The sequence below is a fragment of the Heptranchias perlo genome, chromosome 8 (genome assembly GCF_035084215.1).
Source record: "Heptranchias perlo isolate sHepPer1 chromosome 8, sHepPer1.hap1, whole genome shotgun sequence".
NCBI lineage: Eukaryota > Metazoa > Chordata > Chondrichthyes > Hexanchiformes > Hexanchidae > Heptranchias > Heptranchias perlo.
The window spans coordinates 92,266,575-92,290,767 of NC_090332.1; the positions used below are offsets into that span (position 1 = coordinate 92,266,575).

Below are 24,193 nucleotides of genomic sequence, written 5' to 3' on the forward strand. Positions count from 1 at the left end.
TACTATCTCTTATATCCTTACAACAGTAGATTAATTTCAGAACTGAGAGCTTATAAAGGCTAATTTAAAAGCACATGTAGTGAATTTCATGTTTAATAGATAAATAATTGAGCTACTTATTTTTCATTTCCTTTCACTCTGCTTTCTATTTCTCAGCTTCTCCTCACCTCCCCTATTCATTAGTTAAGGCAGTTGAGAGAGTGTTATAGTTGAAATGGTTGTGCTCATCTTTGAAAATTTTTCTAAATTTATTTTTTTGAATGCAGGTGATTTAAACAGTGTACGTTTTTCTGCCTACCGGACAGCCATGAAGATCCGACGACTACAGAAAGCACTTTGTCGTGAGTGGCTCCATGTATTCTATAGTCTGTAATCTAAGGTTTATGTTATTGTGCCTGCTGTCAGGTGCAGCTGATTAAATTGGGCAGATTTTGCTGTAGCAGGGCATCTTAACGGTGTCTGCCGTTAGTTAGATTTGCCCCTGCACCCTTCAGATCAAACCATTTTTGCCCACAAAGTTGGTGAAAGTGCGAGCTGATAATGGCACAGTGAGGGAAACAGGGCATCGGGCACCAGAGTGAATCGAGCAACCAATTGGGTATCTCCTTAACCAATCAGATTGAAGGATTGAGATATAAACAGTAGAAGGACTGAGAAAGAGGGTGAATTAAAAGGGGTGAATTCAATGTCAAATCAGGTACAAAAAGAGAAATAAAGATCGGATTAAGAGAGAGAGAAAAAAAGACAAACAAAAAGTTAGAAAAAAAATTAAATTTAAAATTTGACATTTTTAAAATCTCCCTGAAAAATTCAAAACCTGAAGGAATGGGATGCCACACCTGTAATAGTTAATTTTCGGTGCCAGGGAGGTTGATTGGCAGTTATTAACACTTATCACGTTGTTAAAAGGGTACTTACGCTTGTAATGACAAGACTTAAACTTTCTATGGCAAGTTTAATGGGCAAATACAACAAGTTGCTTTAAAAACGGGGAGGCTCAGGGCGAGATGTTGTTTTCACAAAGCTAACGGTGGAGGGACACAACTCGGGCTGCATCTTTTGGATATTCACATTTAACCACGCATCTGCTCCTCGCCTGAAGTTGCTGTACCATTTACCCTTAAATAACGGCAAGCACCATTAGCCTTGCTGTTATTTTGACAGCAAATTCTTGCCCATTATATAACCACATAGACAATTCATTATTTACACTATAGCTCTTAGAATATTGCTGTAAAGAATAGGCAAATTCAAATTACTTTAGGCATTGAAGGAGATTATGTTTAGCTCCTTCATAGATCCCACTCCAGTATTATGTTTACATTAACCCAGATCAATCCATTTTAATTCACCTTAATCATTTTAAAACTGCACTTGAAGTTGATTTAAAAATTAATTGGCCTAACATTGTCAGTTTGAGAGTTGTACCTTGGATATAAAACGCTCAGACGCAAGACGAAGCTGATATTGCACTGATTTGGGAGCAGAACACTGGGACTACAGCACATTCTGTGGAAGGCAGTAGGGTGTGTGTTGGTACCCATGACTTCCTTGCTCACTGATTGCTCAAACTCAGTCATACTGTCCAGAGGGGTAGAGTCACATGTCAGGCACTTCCCCACGTTGGAAATCGTGGCTCGGTAGCACCACTACTGACCGAGCTGGCCGAGTCCTGAAGGACATAGCTGCAAGACTGGGCCTGCGGCAGGTGGTGAGCGAACCAACACGAGGGAAAAACTTACTTGACCTCGTCCTCACCAATCTACCTGTCGCAAATGCATCTGTCCATGACAGTATTGGTAGGAGTGACCACCGCACAGTCCTCGTGGAGATGAAGTCCCGTCTTCGCACTGAGGACACCATCCAACGTGTTGTGTGGCACTACCACCGTGCTAAATGGGACAGATTCAGAACAGATCTCGCAGCTCAAAACTGGGCATCCATGAGGCGCTGTGGGCCATCAGCAGCAGCAGAATTGTATTCCAGCACAATCTGTAACCTCATGGCCCGGCATATTCCTCACTCTACCATTACCAACAAGCCAGGGGATCAACCCTGGTTCAATGAGGAGTGTAGAAGAGCATGCCAGGAGCAGCACCAGGCGTACCTAAACATGAGGTGCCAACCTGGTGAAGCTACAACTCAGGACTACATGCATGCTAAACAGCGGAAGCAACATGCTATAGACAGAGCTAAGCGATTCCACAACCAACAGATCAGATCAAAGCTCTGCAGTCCTGCCACATCCAGTCGTGAATGGTGGTGGACAATTAAACAACTAACGGGAGGAGGAGGCTCTGCAAACATCCCCATCCTCAATAACGGCGGAGTCCAGCACGTGAGTGCAAAAGACAAGGCTGAAGCGTTTGCAACCATCTTCAGCCAGAAGTGTCGAGTGGATGATCCATCTTGGCCTCCTCCCGATATCCCCACCATCACGGAAGCCAGTCTTCGGCCAATTCGATTCACTCCACGTGACATCAAGAAACGGCTGAGTGCACTGGATACAGCAAAGGCTATGGGCCCCGACAACATCCCAGCTGTAGTGCTGAAGACTTGTGCTCCAGAACTAGCAGCGCCTCTAGCCAAGCTGTTCCAGTACAGCTACAACACTGGCATCTACCCGACAATGTGGAAAATTGCCCAGGTATGTCCTGTCCACAAAAAGCAGGACAAATCCAATCCGGCCAATTACCGCCCCATCAGTCTACTCTCAATCATCAGCAAAGTGATGGAAGGTGTCGTCGACAGTGCTATCAAGCGGCACTTACTCACCAATAACCTGCTCACCGATGCTCAGTTTGGGTTCCGCCAGGACCACTCGGCTCCAGTCCTCATTACAGCCTTGGTCCAAACATGGACAAAAGAGCTGAATTCCAGAGGTGAGGTGAGAGTGACTGCCCTCAACATCAAGGCAGCATTTGACCGAGTGCGGCACCAAGGAGCCCCAGTAAAATTGAAGTCAATGGGAATCAGGGGGAAAACTCTCCAGTGGCTGGAGTCATACCTAGCACAAAGGAAGATGGTAGTGGTTGTTGGAGGCCAATCATCTCATTGCTGCAGGAGTTCCTCAGGGCAGTGTCCTAGGCCCAACCATCTTCAGCTGCTTCATCAATGACCCTCCCTCCATCATAAGGTCAGAAATGGGGATGTTCGCTGATGACTGCATAGTGTTCAGTTCCATTCGCAACCCCTCAAATAATGAAGCAGTCCGAGCTGGACAACATCCAGGCTTGGGCTCATAAGTGGCAAGTAACATTCGCGCCAGATAAGTGCCAGGCAATGACCATCTCCAACAAGAGAGAATCTAACCACCTCCCCTTGACATTCAACGGCATTACCATCGCCGAATCCCCCACCATCAACATCCTGGGGGTCACCATTGACCAGAAACTTTACTGGACCAGCCATATAAATACTGTGGCTACGAGAGCAGGTCAGAGGCTGGGTATTCTGCGGCGAGTGACTCACCTCCTGACTCCCCAAAGCCTTTCCACCATCTACAAGGCACAAGTCAGGAGTGTGATGGAATACTCTCCACTTGCTTGGATGAGTGCAGCTCCAACAACACTCAAGAAGCTCGACACCATCCAAGATAAAGCAGCCCGCTTGATTGGCACCCCATCCTCCACCCTAAACATTCACTCCCTTCACCACCGGCGCACTGTGGCTGCAGTGTGTACCATCCACAGATGCACTGCAGCAACTCGCCAAGGCTTCTTCGACAGCACCTCCCAAACCCGCGACCTCTACCATCTCGAAGGACAAGAGCAGCAGGCACATGGGAACAACACCACCTGCACGTTCCCCTCCAAGTCACACACCATCCCGACCTGGAAATATATCGCCGTTCCTTCATTGTCGCTGGGTCAAAATCCTGGAACTCCCTTCCTAACAGCACTGTGGGAGAACCGTCACCACACGGACTGCAGCGGTTCAAGAAGGCGGCTCACCACCACCTTCTCGAGGGCAATTAGGGATGGGCAATAAATGCCGGCCTCGCCAGCGACGCCCACATCCCATGAACGAATAAAAAAAAAACATGCATCCCACGTAACTGATCGCAGTTGGCCTCAGAGCAGCATTGGAGGCCTGGGAAGATATTATCCACAATCCTCTTGACCTAGTTTGGGATACAAGAGGGGAAAGGGATCATATGAAGATATTTGAAAGAAAATCCAATAGTTTAGTTAGATCTTTGTTTTTCCATAGGAATATATCTTGTCATTTGTGATTATTAATTTACCAGGATGGTTTATCAAAGGTTTATTCCTCTATGCGTCTTGATTTTCATGGTCAAGATCATAGTTCAGTTACATCTCAAGATGCTCACAATTCTATCTTTTGTGTTCTTATTGAATAGATTCCATTTTACTTGATTTTGCTGATTTTAGCATGTTTTAGCTGATTAACACCCAGTCAGAAATTAGCAAATGATCATCACGGGCATTCATCATGCGGTCTAAGATTTCAGAGAGGTGTGCAAACTCGCAAGGTTGAGCTTGGTTGGCTCCAGCAAATATGCACTATTTGAGACTTTGCTTCATCTCATAGGTGGTCCTCCTTGAAATCACTTGTCAAATTATTTAAATGACTGAAAAGTTCAAGCATGATTTTGTGGTGTGGAATTCAGATCTTGAACTGAAATTGTCCAGTTTCCATATCAAGATCTGGCTGAGGAATTAACTTTTTTAAAGAATGTTCTGATACAGCGATAGACTAATAGCTTCCCGAGAAATCATAGGGGACAGGCCAGGAAGTTAAACACGCAGTGGAAAAAAAACAAGCTTGACATGAATCCTATGTTATGCAGTTAATACTTTTATCTCAAAGTTACACAATGAAAATATTTCGTTAGAGACTGTTGAAGGATAGCTCTGTACATGTGAATAGACTGTAGGGGTAATTTGGAGAAGCTGCACTCCTGGAAGAGACCAGAATCTTGCAGAATTACCCCTTGTATGTGAATTTGAAATGAAGTTGAAACTGTTGGGGGAGGGGGGAAATGAAAATGCAATTTTGAATCATTAAATTTATTTCACAACAAAGTACATTTGAGTGTGCCTATATAACAATCACTGCAATTCAGTAAGTAGGAAGCATTTGAGATGTTTTAATGAAGAAAAGCACTATATAAATGCGATTGTATTACAAACTTAAAGCACAATCCTAAATGTTTTTATAAACTTATTGTACAGTTTGTAATTATTTGAGCAGTAATAGGGTTATAGAAATAATGGAACAAATCCAGTATTTTTTGCTTCAGTTTATTACATAAATTATGTTGTGTATAGAAAATATAGAATTAAATTGGGGTCTTGGATCACTTTTTCACGAAAATTCAAATATCCAGTAGTGTCCTCCTTGGCCATGATCAAAACATGCAACAATCTGGGCAAGGAATCAACCTAGAGCTTTCTTCTGCTGTGTGATAAACCATTCATATTCTATTTTTTGCCATGGTTGCAGTAGAATTGTTGATTACAGGGCATTTGTACAGCCACTTCATTGGAATTTGAATCTAGAGACCAGGCATCCTGTTCTAGCACATTCACCCATTGCCCTCTTTGAGATCTATTAGAAGTAGCATATTTTGAGTCACTGTGCTGGAATGTATATCTTCTTCGCAGTAGCATCGTTGCTGATCCAACAGGGAAGCTGTGGATAGTGATGAGCCTGACTGTAATTGCATCAGTGAAATTAACCCCCTCCCCTGGTACCTGACTATAAAATATAAGAAATGTTCTCCCTGAACTGTATGGATGGCAGCAGATACTGGTCATGATCAAATGCCTGTTAGAGAAATCCAGGATCTCATTGAATTTATTCAACCATCAATGATTCTCCAGGAGTCATATATTTTGCATAGTTTCTTCTAAATGAGAGCTGCCTCCAGTGTTTAACATTCATATAAGACGCTTCTTGCATGGCATTCATTTCACTATTAATGCTGGTGTCCATTATACTACTTGAGTGCAACTACAGTGCTGAATGACTTCCCCTTTATTTGCCTATGCAATGCATGACTGATGCTTATAGAATTCTCTGTAGGTCATCCAAACTGATGCACAACTCTGGGGAGCACGTCCCTTACATCGCCACGGGATTTTATTTATGGTGGGATCTGTTACATTGGATGGTTCAGTTGGCTTTCCATGTTTTGACTGAGTGATGCTAAGTTATTTTGACTGCATGCTGAACTAACAATGAAGCAAGGTTTCCTGAACTGTTAGTTGTTTGTGGAAGGCACTGTAGAATGTCCTATAAATATGACAAAACAACTTTTTTAAACTTTAGGGAAATCTAGGTGAAGGGCCAAGGCCCAAAATGCAGAACACCACTAAGACTGACATGATAAGGAAGATCAAGAATTAATGGTTGTGACATCAAGGTTGGGTTTTAAAAGCCTGCAGATTGCCAGAAGGGAAGAATGAGGGCGATGAGGAGTACCACTGTTTTGAGGCCCTCGGAAAGAACTAATTAAAGTGAGAGAAGATATGATGGGTGTTGGAGTTCAACATAGTAAGAATGCATGTAGGTTGAAGAGTATAGACCTTTTAGTTTAGCTCGTTCTAATTCCTGCAACACTAATGTTCACTCGGGTTCACCAATGCACAGTGCCATCCCTCCTCCATCATCATTCTACGTAAGTGACTAAATAGAACTACAACTAAGCACATCCATGCATATTAAAAGAAGTTAGGGAAGAGATAGCTGAGGCACTATTTTTTTTATATATATAGATATAGATATATATACACACACATTAGAAAAGGGAATTGTGCCAAAGGATGGCGGACAGCTAATGTGATTCCTATATTTAAAAAGGGAGATAGAACCAGTCCAGAGAACTATAGACCAATTAGCTTAACATCGGTGGTAGGAAAGATAATGGAATCCTTACTCAAAGATGTAATAGAAAAACACATAGAAACCGAAAATATAATAAAGAATAGACAGCACAGATTCCAAAAGGGAAGGTCATGTTTGACCAACCTTATTGAATTCTTTGAAGAAGTAACAGAAAGGGTAGACAAGGGTAATGCAGTAGATGTAATATATTTGAATTTTCAAAAGGCCTTCAATAAGGTACCGCATTGTAGACTCATGACTACGGTCAGAGCATGTGGAGTCAGGAGCCAAGTAGCAGAATGAATAGCAAGCTGGCTACAAAACAGAAAACAGAGAGTAGGGGTTAAAGGTAGTTACTCAGACTGGCAAAAGGTGGGACGTGGTGTTCCACAAGGATCGGAGCTGGAACCACTGTTGTTCACCATTTGCATTAATGATTTGGACTCAGGAATCAGAAGTACAATTTCAAAATTTGTGAGTAATACCAAGGAGGACTGTGACAAAATAAAGGAGGACATTGATAAACTTGCAGAATGGACGTGTAATTGGCAAATGAATTTCAACATATATGTGAGGTATTACATTTTGATAGGAAGAATAAGGGGACCACATTCTGCTTGGATAATAGTCTAAATAGTATCATAGTAGGTACAGGACAGGAGGAGGCCATTCAGCCCATCGTGCCTGTGCTGGCTCTTTGAAAGAACTATACAATTAGTCCCATTCCCCTGCTCTTTCCCCGTAGCCCTGTAAATTTTTTCCTTTCAAGTATTTTTTTAATTCCCTTTTGAAAGTTACTATTCAATCTGCTTCCACCACCCATTTAGGCAGTGCATTCCAGGTCATTACAACTCACTGCATAAGAAAAATGATTCCTCATGTCGCCTCTGGCTCTTTTGCCGGGGTAGAAGAGCAGAAGCATCTGAGGTTACAGATACACAAATCACTAAAAGTAGCGCCACAGGTTAATAAGGCCATAAAAAAGGCAAACCAAGCACTGGGGTTCATTTCTAGAGGGGTAGAATTGAAAAGCAGAGAAGTTATGTTAAACTTGCGTAGGACCTTGGTTAGACCACACTTGGAGTACTGTGCACACTTCCGATTTCCGTATTATAAAAAGGATATAGAAGGACCAGGGAAGGTGCAAAAAGGATTTTCTAGGATGATACCAGAACTGAGAGATTATACCTGTCAGGAAAAATTTAGCAGACTCGGGCTCTTTTCTCTAGAAAAGATAAGACTGAGGGGTGACCTAATAGTATTCTTTGAGATTATGAAAGGGTTTGATAGGGTAGACGTGGAGAAGATGTTTCCACTTGCGGGGGAGACCAGAACTAGGAGCCATAAATATAAGATAGAAACTAATAAATCTAATAGGGAATTTAGGAGAAACTTCTTTACCCAGAGAGTGGTTAGAGTGTGGAACTCGCTACCACAAGAAGTGGTTGAGGCGATTAGCATAGATGCATTTAAGGGGAAGCTAGATAAACACATGAGGGAGAAAGGACTAGAAGGGCAAATTATTGGAATCAATTCTGAGGGACAGGATAAACTGTCACTTAGGCACGGACTAACCAAGGACAGTCAGCACGGATTTGTTAAGGGGATGTCGTGTCTGACTAATCTGATTGAATGTGTCCACAAGGAGGGTCGATGAGGGTAGCGCAGTTGATGTAGTATACATGGATTTTAGCAAGGCTTTTGACAAGATCCCACATGGTAGATTGGTCAAAAAAGTAAAGGCCCATGGGATCCAAGGGAATGTGGCAAATTGGATCCAAAATTGGCTCAGTGGCAGGAAGCAAAGGGTAATGGTCGACGGGTGTCTTTGCGACTGGGAGGCTGTTTCCAGTGGGGTGCCGCAGGGCTCGGTACTAGGTCCTTTGCTTTTTGTGGTATACATTAACGATTTGGACTTAAACGTAGGGGGCATGATTAAGAAATTTGCGGATGACACAAAGATAGGCCGTGTGGTTGATAGTGAGGAGGAAAACTGTGGACTGCAGGAAGATATCAATGGACTGGTCAGATGGGCAGAAAAGTGGCAAATGGAATTCAATCTGGAGAAGTGTGAGGTAATGCATTTGGAGAGAGCAAATAAGGCAAGGGAATATACAATAAATGGGTGGATTCTGAGATGTGTAGAGGAAGTGAGGAACCTTGGAGTGTGTGTCCACAGATCCCTGAAGGTAGCAGGACAGGTAAATAAGGTGGTTAAGAAGGCATATGGAATGCTTTCCTTTATTAACTGAGGCATAGAATATAAAAGCAGGGATGTTATGCTGGAACTGTATAAAACGCTAGTTAGGCCACAGCTTGAGTACTGCGCACAGTTCTGGTCACCACATTACAGGAAGGATGTAATTGCACTAGAGAGGGTACAGAGGAGATTTACGAGGATGTTGCCAGGACTGGAGAATTTTAGCTATGATGAAAGATTGGATAGGCTGGGGTTGTTTTCCTTGGAACAGAGGAGGCTGAGGGGTGATTTGATTGAGGTGTACAAAATTATGAGGGGCTTAGATAGAGTGGATAGGAAGGACCTATTTCCCTTAGTGGAGGGGTCAATAATCAGGAGGCATAGATTTAAAGTGATTGGTAGAAGGATTGGAGCGGAAATGAGGAAAAATGTTTTCACCCAGAGGGTGGTGGGGTCTGGAACTCACTGCCTGAGAGGGTGGTAGAGGCAGAAACCCTCAACTCATTTAAAAAAAAACCTGGATGTGCACCTGAAGAACCGTGACCTGCAGGGCTATGGACCAAACGCAGGAAAGTGTGATTAGGCTGGGTGGCTCATTTCTCAGCTGGCACAGACACGATGGGCCAAATGGCCTCCCTCTGTGCGGTAAATTTTCTATGATTCTATGATATGCTGATAGGGTTAGATGAAGTAGGGAGGGAGGAGACTCGTGTGGAGCATAAACACCAGCATAGACCTGTTCGCATGAATGGCCTGTTTCTGCTGTACCTTCTATGTAATTCTATGTAACACATTCAAAGACTGCTGAAAGCTCCCTTGTTAAATTTGACTTTGTATATATCAGGATGGGACAGCTTGTTTGATCATTCACAAATACTTTTCTGACTCACTATTTATTTATTTCTAGGATAGAAATAAATGAGTGTGTAAATTTTGTTTGGATAGCTCCATAAGTTAAAGTCTTTACTGAATTAATCTTCCTCTTCCTTTGTAGTGGATCTGTTGGAGCTGCACACAGCACATCGCATCTTTGAACAGCACAAATTGATACAAAATGAGCAACTTCTAAATGTGACTGAGGTGATCAACTGTTTAACAACCATTTATGATGGACTGGAACAAAACCACAAGGACTTGGTCAACGTGCCACTCTGTGTGGACATGTGTTTGAACTGGCTGCTGAATGTCTTTGATACGTACGTACAGCTTACACTTGTGTGTGGCTTTTGTGATTTAGGTTGACTAAGCTCATAAAACTAGTTACTATATGTATTCGATTTTGATATATGCTTAGTCAGCTAAGTAAATATGGGGACTGTCAGTAGACTGAAATTGGTGCTACTACATTTATTTACATAAGGTTTCACTTTGTTCTACTTTCATTTGAGTTGACCGCATAAAATAGTTGAACGGTTTTGTGAGCTTTGTTTTAGATTGGAGAATTTAAATTTAAATTCTGATGTTACAGCTCTGTTTTCAAGCAGTCAAACCTGTACCGGGTCAGAGCTAAGACACATAGACAACTTTACATTTTTGTGCTCGTCAAGGTTACAGATGTTAGTGTTGCAGAATGGAACACATTCAATTTCAGGCACCCCCCAGTGTGAACATCAAGCGCTCCCATGTCAGTAATTGTACAGCCAGATATGGGGTAAAGTTTCCTGTGCTTTGTCCTCAGCCCCAACCTCGGAAAACCATTCCCAACTGCACCAATGTGACATTTTCCAGACCAGTCCTCCATCAGCCTGTTCTGAGGCAGATTGCTGATTAGAGCCTATTTAGGGCAGTTTTATGCATCCCACTTGGAACTGTAATAAGGCTATTCAAATCACATGGGAGAATCCTTGCATACAGAACAGACTTTCGTCCCATTAGTCTAGGCTGGATATGAACCCAGGCCTTGGAGATGAAAGTCCGTTCGCTGTGTCCCCTCCCTTTTCCCATATGTATAATGAAGTTTCTTGTGCATGTCATGTGTTTCAATATTAAATCTACTCTGTGTCTTTCAGTTTTCTTCTTCCGAAATAGTTTAGTGACTTCTTATTGATTACGGCTCTCTGATTCTCTACTTTGTTATTTTGGTTATCTTCTACTTTGGTTACCAATCCTGTTTTGCAAAACTTTTTTGACCAAGTGGAACATTCAGGTTAGTGGATTCCCATGTACTGGGTCACCATACCAATCACAAAGAAGTTTTTTTTGCTTCTGAAATGAGCATCTTCCCAAAGATGAGTTCATGTGCTAATGCAGACAAATTCTTTTTTTTTTGTTACTACGTATTTTTCTGTGTAACCTGCCAGCTTCTAAATGTCCCACGTGGGAATGGAGGGGTGGACAATAAAGAAGGCCAAGATGTTAACTGATCCTGATGCAACAATGAGCATTTAAGGTATTTGCAGCAGGATTCATCTGGTTTTCAGTCTTGAGGCACATGGCTGCAATTCTGGATGTGGTCAACACAGGCTGACACCTCGGTAAGCTGCTTTTTGGGGTATCGTTCAGTTGCAACTTATTATGGGTTATTTGGTGGTGTTGGTTAGCCAGGCTTTCATGAGCATGGCCAAAAATTGATCAGAAAACACTTTTTTTCTGAGCAGGTTTTTCCACCTTTGCTTGCTGCTTAAGAAACCAGTTATTTTCTACTCCTTAGCTAGAAGATAGTAAAATAAAGCTTGTCTAGTCCAGAAATCCATTTTATACTCTGCTCATGTGAAGTGAGTAAAGTGCTCCATAAATTCTTCTTACAAGTGAAAGGCTTTCATTAATTTATATTTTTTACTTCAATGAACCAAAAACAGACTACTTTCACATTTGTAAGATTCAGTAATATTTATGTAAATGTGAACAATCTTCGTTTCCTTTCCAGCAGTTAATTTTTGCTAATTTCTTATATAATTATGATAACTTTGATGTTGTTCAGTGATGTATTCATACATTCAAACGATGTGTTGAGTAATTTTACTGGCTGTGTGAAACTTATTTAGAAGTTTACACGTTATTAACTTTCTAATCTATTTAATTCATTACGTTAAAAGTTTAGTTAACCTTTGCCATACTTATTGAAGAACTAATGGATCTCTCGTGGTATTGCTGACGAGTGGTGAAGGACCTGGAGTGATGTTTACTGAGGCCCTACAGCAGCGTAAATGCAAAAACAGTTTGACAATCACTGTCACTGGCAATTTTACTGAAGCAATAGGTCACATGATTGTTATGGGATAAACACACATTACTGATGCTGAAGCATGCAGGCCTTGCAGATATAATGTTTCTACCATTTACCTACCACTCTACAAATCTTAAGATTGCTTTGTTCTTCCCTTCCCATAACGTTTTTTTCCAGTTATTTACAACAACACAACAACTTGCATTTATATAGTGCCTTTAACGTAGGTAAAGGTCCCAAGTCGCTGCACTGGAGCATGATCAGACAAAATTTGACACTGAGCCAAAAAAGAAAATATTAGGATAGGTGACTAAAAGCTTGGTCAAAGAGGTGGGTCTTAAAGAAGGAGAGAGAGGTGGAGAACTGGAAAAGTTTAGGGAGGGAGTTTCAGAGCTTAGGGCCTAGACAGCTGAAGGCACGGCCGCCAATGGTGGGACGAAGGGAGTGGGGGATGAGCAAGAGTCCAGAGTTGGAGGAATGCAGAGTTATTGGAGGGTTGTAGGGCTGGAAAATAGGAACATGAGTAGGACATTCAGCCCCTCGAGCCTGTTCCGCCACTCAATGAGATCATGGCTGATCTGTATCCTAACTCCATTTACCCGCCCTGGCTCCATATCCCTTCATACCCTTGGCTAGAAAAAATCTATCAAACTCAGATTTAAAATTATTAATTGAGATGGCATTTACTGTTTTTTGTGGGAGAGAGTTCCACACTTCTACGGCCCTTTGCGTGAAGAATTGTTTCCTAACTTCTCTCCGGAATGGCCTGGCTCTGATTTTAAGGTTATATCCCCTTTTTCTAGAATCCCACTCCAGCGGAAAAAAATTCTCTCTATATACCCTATCAATTATTTTCAAAATCCTAACAACCTCAATCAAATCATCCCTTAAACTTCTTGATTCCAGGGACTACAACCCTAGTTTATGTAATCTCACCTCATAATTTAACCCTTGGAACCCTGATAACATTCTGGTGAATCTGCTCTGTACTCCTTCCAAGACCACTATATCCTTTCTAAGGTGCGGTGCCCAGAACTGTACACAGTACTGCTGATGTGGTCTAACAAAGTCCAGGGCTTTGTATAGCTGTAGCAAAGGTTCCTCCCCTTTATATTCTCGCATTAGATATAACGGCTAACATTCCAGTAGCCTTTTTGATTATCTTTTGTACTTGACCACCACATTTTAGTGATCTGTGTACATGGGCCCCTAAATCTCTTTGGACCTCCACTGTTCCTAGCTTTTCACCATTTAGAAAATACTCAGATCCATCCTTTTTTGGTCCAACTTACCTGCGTTGAAATCCATCTGCCACAGTTTTGCCCACTCACTCAATCTATCAATGTCTCTTTGTAATTTTATGCTTCCGTCTACACTATTTACTATGCCACCAATCTTTGTGTCATCGGCAAACTTGGATATATGGATCTCTATTGTGGTGTCTAAGTCATTAATAAATACAGTGAATAGTTGAGGCCCAACACAGATCCTTGTGGGACACCACTAGTCATTTCTTTCCAATTCGAGTGCATACCCATTATCCCTATTCTCTGTCTTCTACCACCAATCTCCTAACCAGGTCAATAATTTGCTTTCAATTCCACGAGCTTTCATTTTAGCTAACAGTCTCTTATGTGGAACCTTATCGAATGCCTTCTGGAAGTCCATATAAACTACATCCATAGACATTCCCTGTCTACTACTTCAGTTACTTCCTCGAAAAATTCAATTAGGTTCGTTAAAAGGAAGTTACAGAGATAGAGAGGGGTGAGGCCATTGATGGATTTGAACATGAGGATGAGAATCTTAAAATCATTCCACAGGGAGGCGTGAAAAGTACAACTCCCACAACGCATCTCAGAAATGCACTGACTTTATGAACAGGAGTTATAATACCCACCACCAGCTAAAGAATTGAGCTCTGGAAACAGTAGGAAACATTCCTGGCAGTGGAAAAAGGGGAAAAACCTGTGTGGGGGAACTTCTTGGAAGCATTTCTGATACACATTGGTGACTTTTGTAGGTAGATTTAGTGAAAGTTTTCAGAATTACATAATTTTTACTATATTATGGTATAAATTTTAATCATTATACCTACATACTGGTGTGTGAGGAAACATCATGACCAATTAAAGAAAGTGGAACAATTTGATTGGTACATGATGGTTTGTGAATGGAAGCTTTGGGGAAGAAAATGAGCAAATTGGTTAATTTTGCAGTGGTTACTGATAGATTTTACTACCTGTCTAGTGTATAGAACACTTTGCGTTTCGCTCAAAATCCCATTAGCTGATCAGCATGGTTAATTTAAGTGATTATTGAGGCAAACACAATTTTTGTCCTATTGATTTGTGACACCTTTGCGGTGTTACTAATGTCATAGACTTTTAATTAGGCTTTTAAAAAATCTATATATTAAGTTAACTATGCTGATTGATTCACATTCAGTCAAAAGGACTAATGAGATATTTGAGCAAATCAAAAACCAGTTCTATTTGCTGAATGAGTAGTGATAGTTACCAACCCGCAGCTAATGACCACCAGAAAACCAAACAGTTAAGTCGCTGACCTTCTCTCAAAAATTCCATTTAACAAACCAACAACCACCACAAAACCAACTGATCAATTCACACAAAAAAATCTCCCAACATTCCTTTGGTGGCCATGTTGTTTTCAAGCTACTAATTATTTAGCCCTAAAATATAGTTTATAGCACAAATTGGTTCTCAAATCATTAAGCCCCATTTTATGTACGAAATCTGTGACAATTTTCCTCCACAAAGTCTTGTCCCTCGTGGGATGTGAGGCTGGCATTTTATTCAGTTCCCAGGTTTTCACAGTGTTTAACTGGGCTTTCTTGCTGATATTTTTCAGGTTCAACCTCAGTTTCAACCTGTGACAAAACCAAAACTGTTCATCTTATGCCTAGCAATTTATTTCATTCTGTGCTGCTGAAATAAATAGATAACACTGTCCTGCAACATATTGGCTTTGGAGGGAGTGCAGCGTAGGTTTACTAGAATGATACCCGGACTTCAAGGGTTAAGTTACGAGGAGAGATTACACAAATTGGGGTTGTATTCTCTGGAGTTTCGAAGGTTAAGGGGTGATCTGATCGAAGTTTATAAGATATTAAGGGGAACGGATAGGGTGGATAGAGAGAAACTATTTCCGCTGGTTGGGGATTCTAAGAGTAGGGGGCGCAGTCTAAAAATTAGAGCCAGACCTTTCAGGAGCGAGATTAGAAAACATTTCCACACACAAAGGGTGGTAGAAGTTTGGAACTCTCTTCCACAAACGGCAATTGATACTAGCTCAATTGCTAAATTTAAATCTGAGATAGATAGCTTTTTGCCAACCAAAGGTATTAAGGGATATGGGCCAAAGGCAGGTATATGGAGTTAGATCACAGATCAGCCATGATCTTATCAAATGGCGGAGCAGGCACGAGGGGCTGAATGGCCTACTCCTGTTCCTATGTTCCCATGTTCCTAACAAGCAATGTCCCAAAACCGCAGCAAAATAAATGACCGGCTAATCTGTTGGGGTTTTTGGTGGTATTGGTTGAGGGAAAGATGTTGGGCAAGACGTGAATACACTACCTGCTCCTCTTCAAATAGTGCCGTGGGATTTTTAATCTCATTTGAACTGCAGAAACAGACAGACTTCAGGTTAACGCCTCTTCTGAAAGGTAGCACCTATAACAATGCAGCACTCCCTCAGTATTCGCACTGAATTATCAGCCTAAATTGGAGAAAAACAGTTTTTGTCCATGAGCAACGCCACAGCATATATTATGTAATAAAATGAGTGTTGCATGATACAGCATTCCTATAATTATAAAACAGCGTATTGTCAAACTCCCTGTGATCATTGCCAGAGGAAGTGCATAGTTTTCATCTGTTGTCACTCAGGATCTGTAGTATTTTTTAGCTGCCAACACAAATTAATTGTGATGCTTTGTTGACTATGCGATGTAACAGAGGTTCTCCCACCTACAGTGTTCCGTTGAAAACACCCAACCTTTCACTCTTTTAATTTTATTCCACTCTTTTAATTACTTGTGGTAATAACTTTGGCTAAGAATTTTGTCATGGGAAATATATGTCACAGGACTATCATCTAGCTGTGGAATTACATCACACACTTTGTTCAGGTTATCTTGCATAAGTGCAATGTAACACGCAACCAAGAAAATTGATATTTAAACAAGTCGGAAATGAAATATGTAAAAATCACTTATGTAAGAAGTTACAGTAAATAGCCTTCATGTACATTTGATGTCTATTCAAATAGAATCATAGAAAGGTTACAGGATGGAAGGAGGCCATTCGGTCCATCGAGTCTGCACCAGCTCTATGCAAGAGCAATCCAGCTAGACCCAAACTCCCCCACAATGGGATCTTTTACGTCCACCTGCGAGGGCAGAAAGGGCCTCTGTTTAACGTCTCATTCAAAAGACGGCACCTCCGACAGTGCAGCACGCCCTCAGTACTGCGCTGGGAGTGTCAGCCTGGATTATGGGCTCAAGTCTCTGGAGTGGAGCTTGAACCCATGACCTTCTGACTCAGATGTGAGAGTGCTACCCACTGAGCCATGGCTGACAAATGGGGAAGGCAGCACAGCTGATCTGATTCTGCTCTCACTCAATGCACAGACACCTCTTTTCTAGCAGTGATCGCTGGATGGCAATAGAATGTGGAAATCCTAGCTGATCTCCCTGAACTCGTGCAAGAAAGGGAAATGAGCCAGAGTTTCCCACTCCTTCTCGCCACCCAGTGACCAACCATTGAGCAGTACCATTGCGTCCTCGACCTCACCCAGTAATTCCCTGATAGCAGATAATAGGAGCCCTTCTGAGGCCTGATGTGTGGCTTTGCCATGTTTGACAAATCTATTCGAGTTTTTTTTGAGGGTGTAACTAGTAGGGTAGATGAGGGGGAACCAGTGGATGTAGTATATTTGGATTTTCAAAACAGATTCAATAAGGTGCCACACAAGAGGTTGTTACACAAGATTGGGGCTCATGGTAATATATTAGCATGGATAGAGGATTGGTTAATGGACAGAAAACAGAGAGTAGGAATAAACAGGTCATCCTCAGGTTGGCAGTTTGTAACTAGTGGAGTGCCGCAAGGATCATTGCTTGGGCCTCAGCTATTTACAATATATATCAATGACTTAGATGAGGGGACCAAGTGTAATGTATCCAAGTTTGCTGACGATACAAAGGTGGGTGGGAAAGTAAGCTGTGAGGAGGATGCAGAGGGATTTAGACAGGTTAAGTGAATGGGCGAGAAGGTGGCAGATGGAGTATAATGTGGGGAAATGTGAAATTATTCACGTTGGTAGGAAGAATAGAAAAACAATATTTTTTAAAAGGTGAGAGACTAAGAAATGTTGGTAGAGGGATTTGGGTGTCCTTGTCCACGAATCACAGAAAGTTAACATGCAGGTACAACAAGCAGTTAGGAAGGCAAATGGTATGTACACCTTTATTGCAAGGAGGTTGAAGTATATGAATAAGGAGGTCTTGCTGTTATATAGGACTCTGGTGAGATTACACCTGGAGTACTGTGTACAGTTTTGGTCTTCTTACTCTAATACCTTAGAGGGGGTGCAACAAAGGTTCATCAGCAAAGGATGAGAGGGTTGTTCTATGAGGAGAGATTGAGTAGAAAGGGCCTATATCCTCTGGAGTTTAGAAAAATGAGAGGTGATCTCATTGAAATGTATAAAATTCTTTGAATGCTTGACAGGGTAGATGCTGAGAAGCTGTTTCCCCTGGCTGGACAGTCTAGAACTAGGTGGCATAGTCTCAAGATAAGGGAGCGGCCATTTAGAACTGAGATGAGGAAAAATTTCTTCACTAGATGGGCTATGAATCTTTGGAATTCTCTACCCCAGAGGGCTGTGGATGCTCAATGAGTATATTCAAGACTGAGATCCATGGATATTTGGACACGAAGGGTATCAAAGGAAAGGGCAGGAAAGTGGAGTTGAGGTCAAAGATCAGCCATTATCTTTTTTTTATTCGTTCATGGGATGTGGGCATCACTGGCGAGGCCGGCATTTATTGCCCATCCCTAATTGCCCTTGAGAAGGTGGTGGTGAGACGCCTTCTTGAACCGCTGCAGTCCGTGTGGTGAAGGTTCTCCCACAGTGCTGTTAGGAAGGGAGTTCCAGGATTTTGACCCAGCGACGATAAAGGAACGGTGATATATTTCCAAGTCGGGATGGTGTGTGACTTGGAGGGGAACGTGCAGGTGGTGTTGTTCCCATGTGCCTGCTGCTCTTGTCCTTCTAGGTGGTAGAGGTCCCAGGTTTGGGAGGTGCTGTCGAAGAAGCCTTGGCGAGTTGCTGCAGTGCATCCTGTGGATGGTACACACTGCAGCCACAGTGCGCCGGTGGTGAAGGGAGTGAATGTTTAGGGTGGTGGATGGGGTGCCAATCAAGCGGGCTGCTTTATCTTGGATGGTGTCGAGCTTCTTGAGTGTTGTTGGAGCTGCATTCATCCAGGCAAGTGGAGAGTATTCCATCACACTCCTGACTAGTGCCTTGTAGATGGTGGAAAGGCTTTGGGGAGTCAGGAGGTGAGTCACTCGCCACAGAATACCCAGCCTCTGACCTGCTCTTGTAGCCACAGTATTTATGTGGCTGGTCCAGTTAAGTTTCTGGTCAATGGTGACCCCCAGGATGGTGGGGGATTCGGCGATGGTAATGCCGTTGAATGTCAAGGGGAGGTGGTTAGACTCTCTCTTGTTGGAGATGGTCATTGCCTGGCCACGAATGTTACTTGCCACTTATGAGCCCAAGCCTGGATGTTGTCCAGGTCTTGCTGCATGTGGGCACGGACTGCTTCATTATCTGAGGGGCTCTGAATGGAACTAAACACTGCAATCATCAGCAAACAACCCCATTTCTGACCTTATGATGGAGGGAAGGTCATTGATGAAGCAGCTGAAGATGGTTGGGCCTAGGACACTGCCCTGAGGAACTCCTGCAGCAATGTCCTGGGGCTGAGATGATTGGCCTCCAACAACCACTACCATCTTCCTTTGTGCTAGGTATGACTCCAGCCACTGGAGAGTTTTCCCCCTGATTCCCATTGAATGGCAGAGCAAGCTCAAGAGGCTGTATGGCCTAATCCTGCTGCTAGTTTTTATGTTCTTATGTTTGCTCTGCAGTGCTGGTTGGAGATGTTAATTGACTCTAATGAATAACTAGAACCACCAGTAGGGAAAAGCAAATATTTTAAATGTCACTTACAAACGCTTTAGACTGCTTTGACCAAAGTGTTCATCACTCAGATTGCAACACAGTTCAGATCACACAAAAGAAAGTGGTAAAAATCAAAATGTAGACATGTAAGGCCTAAAGGCATTTAGGTTCAAACCTGGGTTTGTAAAGATAAAGGGTGCAGTACAATCTTTACAAACCTTGTTAAGATGCTGTAGAAACTTGAGGGCCAAATATATATACTTTTAATTGATCTACAGAAGTGAAAGAATGTTTGCCTTTTTAAATTGTGGGTCTAACAAAGGGCAGTGCTAAGTGGACCTGCGCTGTATTCAAATAAGAAAAAGCAATCTATGACCTTGTGCAATGTTCTTCTCTTCCAGGGGTAGGAGTGGGAGAATCAGAGTGCTGTCTTTGAAAATTGGATTGATGTGTCTATCCAAGGGTCTACTGGAGGAAAAATACAAGTGTAAGTAGCAACTCATCCACTGCAAATACCTGAGCAAATGCTCGGTCAAACTGAACATTTTACATTCTTGGTAGTTTAAACATGTAGGATGTTGCTAATTCCCAAGGGCACTGAACGTTGCAGGGCTCCTTAGTAACTGCTTTTATTGGAGAAAGCTTTTAATCACTGCAATGTTGAATAGAATATTAAAAGTCTAAATATGTAGCAATATTTCAGGGAGCCTTGTTCTCACTACTTTCCATGTGCCACTCGAGCTGCTTAATGCACTGAGAGATCTTGCAATGCAAGGAGAATTGTCAAAGTTGCTGCTGAAGCTGCAGAGTCCATCTCAGGAAATAATAGCACTGTGTTTATCAAATATCGTTAAAACAGAAGAGTGATGCCAAAAATTGAGCCTTAACCCTACTTTATTAAATTTAAGAATTATATGTGTATTCTTCCCTAATTTTTGTGAGGTATGTCAGGGCTGGCTGAGCTCTTCCATCCCTGGCCATCCAGATATAGTCTGTGTTGATCATTCTCGGTTCAGCAACAGAACAGATAGAAGTACCCGTCTGCAGTAATAAATCTCTGCTCCAGCCACAGAAGAGCAATGACTTGCATTTATGTAGTGTTATGACACGGTTGACCACGCTATCCTCCTCCAATGCCTCGCCACCGTTTTCCGGCAGAGTGGGAGTGCCCTCACCTGGTTCCAATCGTAGCCAGAGATTCACCTGCAACAGCTTCTCTTCACACTCCTGCACCGTTACCTCTAGAATCCCCCAAGGATCTATCCTTGGTTCCCTTCCAATTTCTCATCTACATGCTGCCCCTCAGTGACATCATCCGAAGACGTGATGTCAGGTTCCACATGTACGCTGACAACACCCAGCTCTGTCTCACCACCATCTCTCTCAACTCCTCCACTGCCTCTGTGTTGTCAGACCACTTGTTTGACATCCAGTGGGTATGATAGCATAGTGGTTATGTAACTGGACTAATAATCCAGAGTCATGAGTTCAAATCCTGCCACTGCAGCTGGAGAATTTAAATTCAATTAATTAAATAAAAATCTGGAATTTAAAAAAACAGTATCAGTAATAGTGGCCATGAAACTACCTGATTGTCGTAAAATCCCATCTGGTTCACTAATCCCCTTTAGGGAAGGAAACCTGCCGTCCCTACCCGGTCTGGCCTATATGTGACTCCAGACCCACAGCAATGTGGTTGATTCTTAATCGCCCTCTAAAATGACCCAGCAAGCCACTCAGTTGTACAATCTCGCTACGAAAAGTCATAATAAGAATAAAACCGGATGGACGACCCGGCATTGGACCACTAGACACCGGACACGACAAAAGCAAACCAAGCCCTGTCGACCCTGCAAAGTCCTCCTCACTAACACCAGAGGACTTGTGCCAAAATTGGGAGAGCTGTCCCACAGACTAGTCAAGCAACAGCCTGACATGGCCATACGCACAGAATTATACCTTTCAGCCAACATCCCTGACTCTTCCATCACCATCCCTGGGTATATCCTGTCCCACCGGCAGGACAGACCCACCAGAGGTGGTGGTACAGTGATACACAGTCAGGAGGGAGTGGCCCTGGGAGTCCTCCACATCGACTCTGGACCTCATGGCATCATGTCAAACATGGGCAAGGAAACCTCCTGCTGATTACCACCTACCGCCCTTCCTCAGCCCTTAATCAGTCCTCCTCCATGTTGAGCACCACTTGGAGGAAGCACTGAGGGTAGCAAGGGCACAAAATGTACTCTGGGTGGGGGACTTCAATGTCCATCACCAAGAGTGGCTCGGTGGCACCACTACTGACCGAGATGGCCGAGTCCCGAAGGACATAGCTGCCAGATTTGGCCTGCGGCAGGTGGTGGGCGAATCAAAACGAGGGAAAAACCTACTTGACCTCGTCCTCACCAATCTACCTGTCGCAAATGCATCTGTCCATGACAGTATTGGTAGGAGTGACCACCGCACAGTCCTCGTGGAGACAAAGTCCCATCTTCACACTGAGGACACCATCCAACGTGTTGTGTGGCACTACCACCGTGCTAAATGGAATAGATTCAGAACAGATCGAGCAGCTCAAAACTGGGCATCCATGAGGCGCTGTGGGCCATCAGCAGCAGCAGATTTGTATTCCAGCACAATCTGTAACCTCATGGCCCAGCATATTCCTCACTCTACCATTACCAACAAGCCAGGGGATCAACCCTGGTTTAATGAGGAGTGCAGAAGAGCATGCCAGGAGCAGCACCAGGCATACCTAAAAAATGAGGTGCCAACCTGGGGAAGCCAAAACACAGGACTATATGCATGCTAAACAACGGAAGCAACATGCTATAGACAGAGCTAAGCGACTCCACAACCAACAGATCAGATCAAAGCTCTGCAGTCCTGCCACATCCAGTCATGAATGATGGTGGACAATTAAACAACTAACGGGAGGAGGAGGCTCTGTAAACAATCCCATCCTCGATGATGGCGGAGTCCAGGACGTGAGTGCAAAAGACAAGGCTGAAGCGTTTGCAACCATCTTCAGCCAGAAGTGCCAAGTGGATGATCCATCTCGGCCTTTTCCCGATATCCCCACCATCACAGAAGCCAGTCTTCGATTCAGTTCACTCCACGTGATATCAAGAAACGGCTGAGTGCACCAGATACAACAAAGGCTGTGGGCCCTGACAACATCCCGGCTGTAGTGCTGAAGACTTGTACTCCAGAACTAGCCGCACCTCTAGCCAAAATGTTCCAGTACAGCTACAACACTAGCATCTACCCGACAATGTGGAAAATTGCCCAGATATGTCCTGTCCACAAAAAGCAGGACAAATCCAATCCGGCCAATTACCGCCCCATCAGTCTGCTCTCAATCATCAGCAAAGTGATGGAAGGTGTCGTCAACAGTGCTGTCAAGCGGCACTTACTCACCAATAACCTGCTTACCGATGATCAGTTTGGGATCCGCCAGGACCACTCATCTCCAGACCTCATTACAGCCTTGGTCCAAACATGGACAAAAGAGCTGAATTCCAGAGGTCAGGTGAGAGTAACTGCACTTGACATCAAGGCAGCATTTGACAAAGTGTGGCACCAAGGAGCCCTCGTAAAATTGAAGTCAATGGGAATCGGGGAAACCTCTCCAGTGGCTGGAGTCATACCAAGCACAAAGGAAGATGGTAGTGGTTGTTGGAGGCCAATCATCTCAGCCCCAGGACATTGCTGCAGGAGTTCCTCAGGGCAGTGTCCTAGGCCCAACTAGCTTCAGCTGCTTCATCAATGACCTTCCCTCCATCATAAGGTCAGAAATGGGGTTGTTTGCTGATGATTGCACAGTGTTCAGTTCCATTCGCAACCCCTCAAATAATGAAGCAGTTCGTGCCCGCATGCAGCAAGACCTGGACAACATCCAGGCTTGGGCTCATAAGTGGCAAGTAACATTCGTGCCAGACAAGTGCCAGGCAATGACCATCTCCAACAAGAGAGAGTCTAACCACCTCCCCTTGACAGTCAACGGCATTACCATCGCTGAATCCCCCACCATCAACACCCTGGGGGTCACCATTGACCAGAAACTTAACTGGACCAGCCACATAAATACTGTGGCTACAAGAGCAGGTCAGAGACTTGGGTATTCTGCGGCGAGTGACTCACCTCCTGACTCCCCAAAGCCTTTCCACCATCTACAAGACACAAGTCAGGAGTGTGATGGAATACTCTCCACTTGCCTGGATGAGTGCAGCTCCAACAACACTCAAGAAGCTCAACACCATCCAGGACAAAGCAGCCCGCTTGATTGGCACCCCATCCACCACCCTAAACATTCACTCCTTTCACCACTGGCGCACCGTGGCTGCAGTGTGTACCATCCACAGGATGCACTGCAGCAACTCGTCAAGGCTTCTTCGACAGCACCTCCCAAACCCGCGACCTCTACCACCTAGAAGGACAAGAGCAGCAGGCACATGGGAACAACACCACCTGCACGTTCCCCTCCAAGTCACACACCATCCCGACTTGGAAATATATCACCGTTCCTTCATCGTCACTGGGTCAAAATCCTGGAGCTCCCTTCCTAACAGCACTGTGGGAGAACCTTCATCACACGGACTGCAGCAGTTCAAGAAGGTGTCTCACCACCACCTTCTCAAGGGCAATTAGGGATGGGCAATAAATGCCGGCCTCGCCAGCGACGCCCACATCCCACTAACGAATAAAAAAAAAAGTCCTGGGAATATTGGGAAGACCAAAGCCATTATCTTAGA

General features: G+C 43.4%; 1 protein-coding gene across 1 annotated transcript in view; it reads left to right on the forward strand.

Annotated features, from left to right (window-relative positions):
* utrn (utrophin) overlaps nt 1–24,193 on the forward strand; it is a 664,298-nt gene that overhangs the window by 534,409 nt on the left and 105,696 nt on the right. The window contains exons 63-65 of the mRNA XM_067989572.1: nt 267–341; nt 10,047–10,248; nt 19,841–19,926. Of these exons, the coding sequence (XP_067845673.1) occupies nt 267–341; nt 10,047–10,248; nt 19,841–19,926 (363 nt within the window). The remainder of the gene's footprint in view (nt 1–266; nt 342–10,046; nt 10,249–19,840; nt 19,927–24,193) is intronic.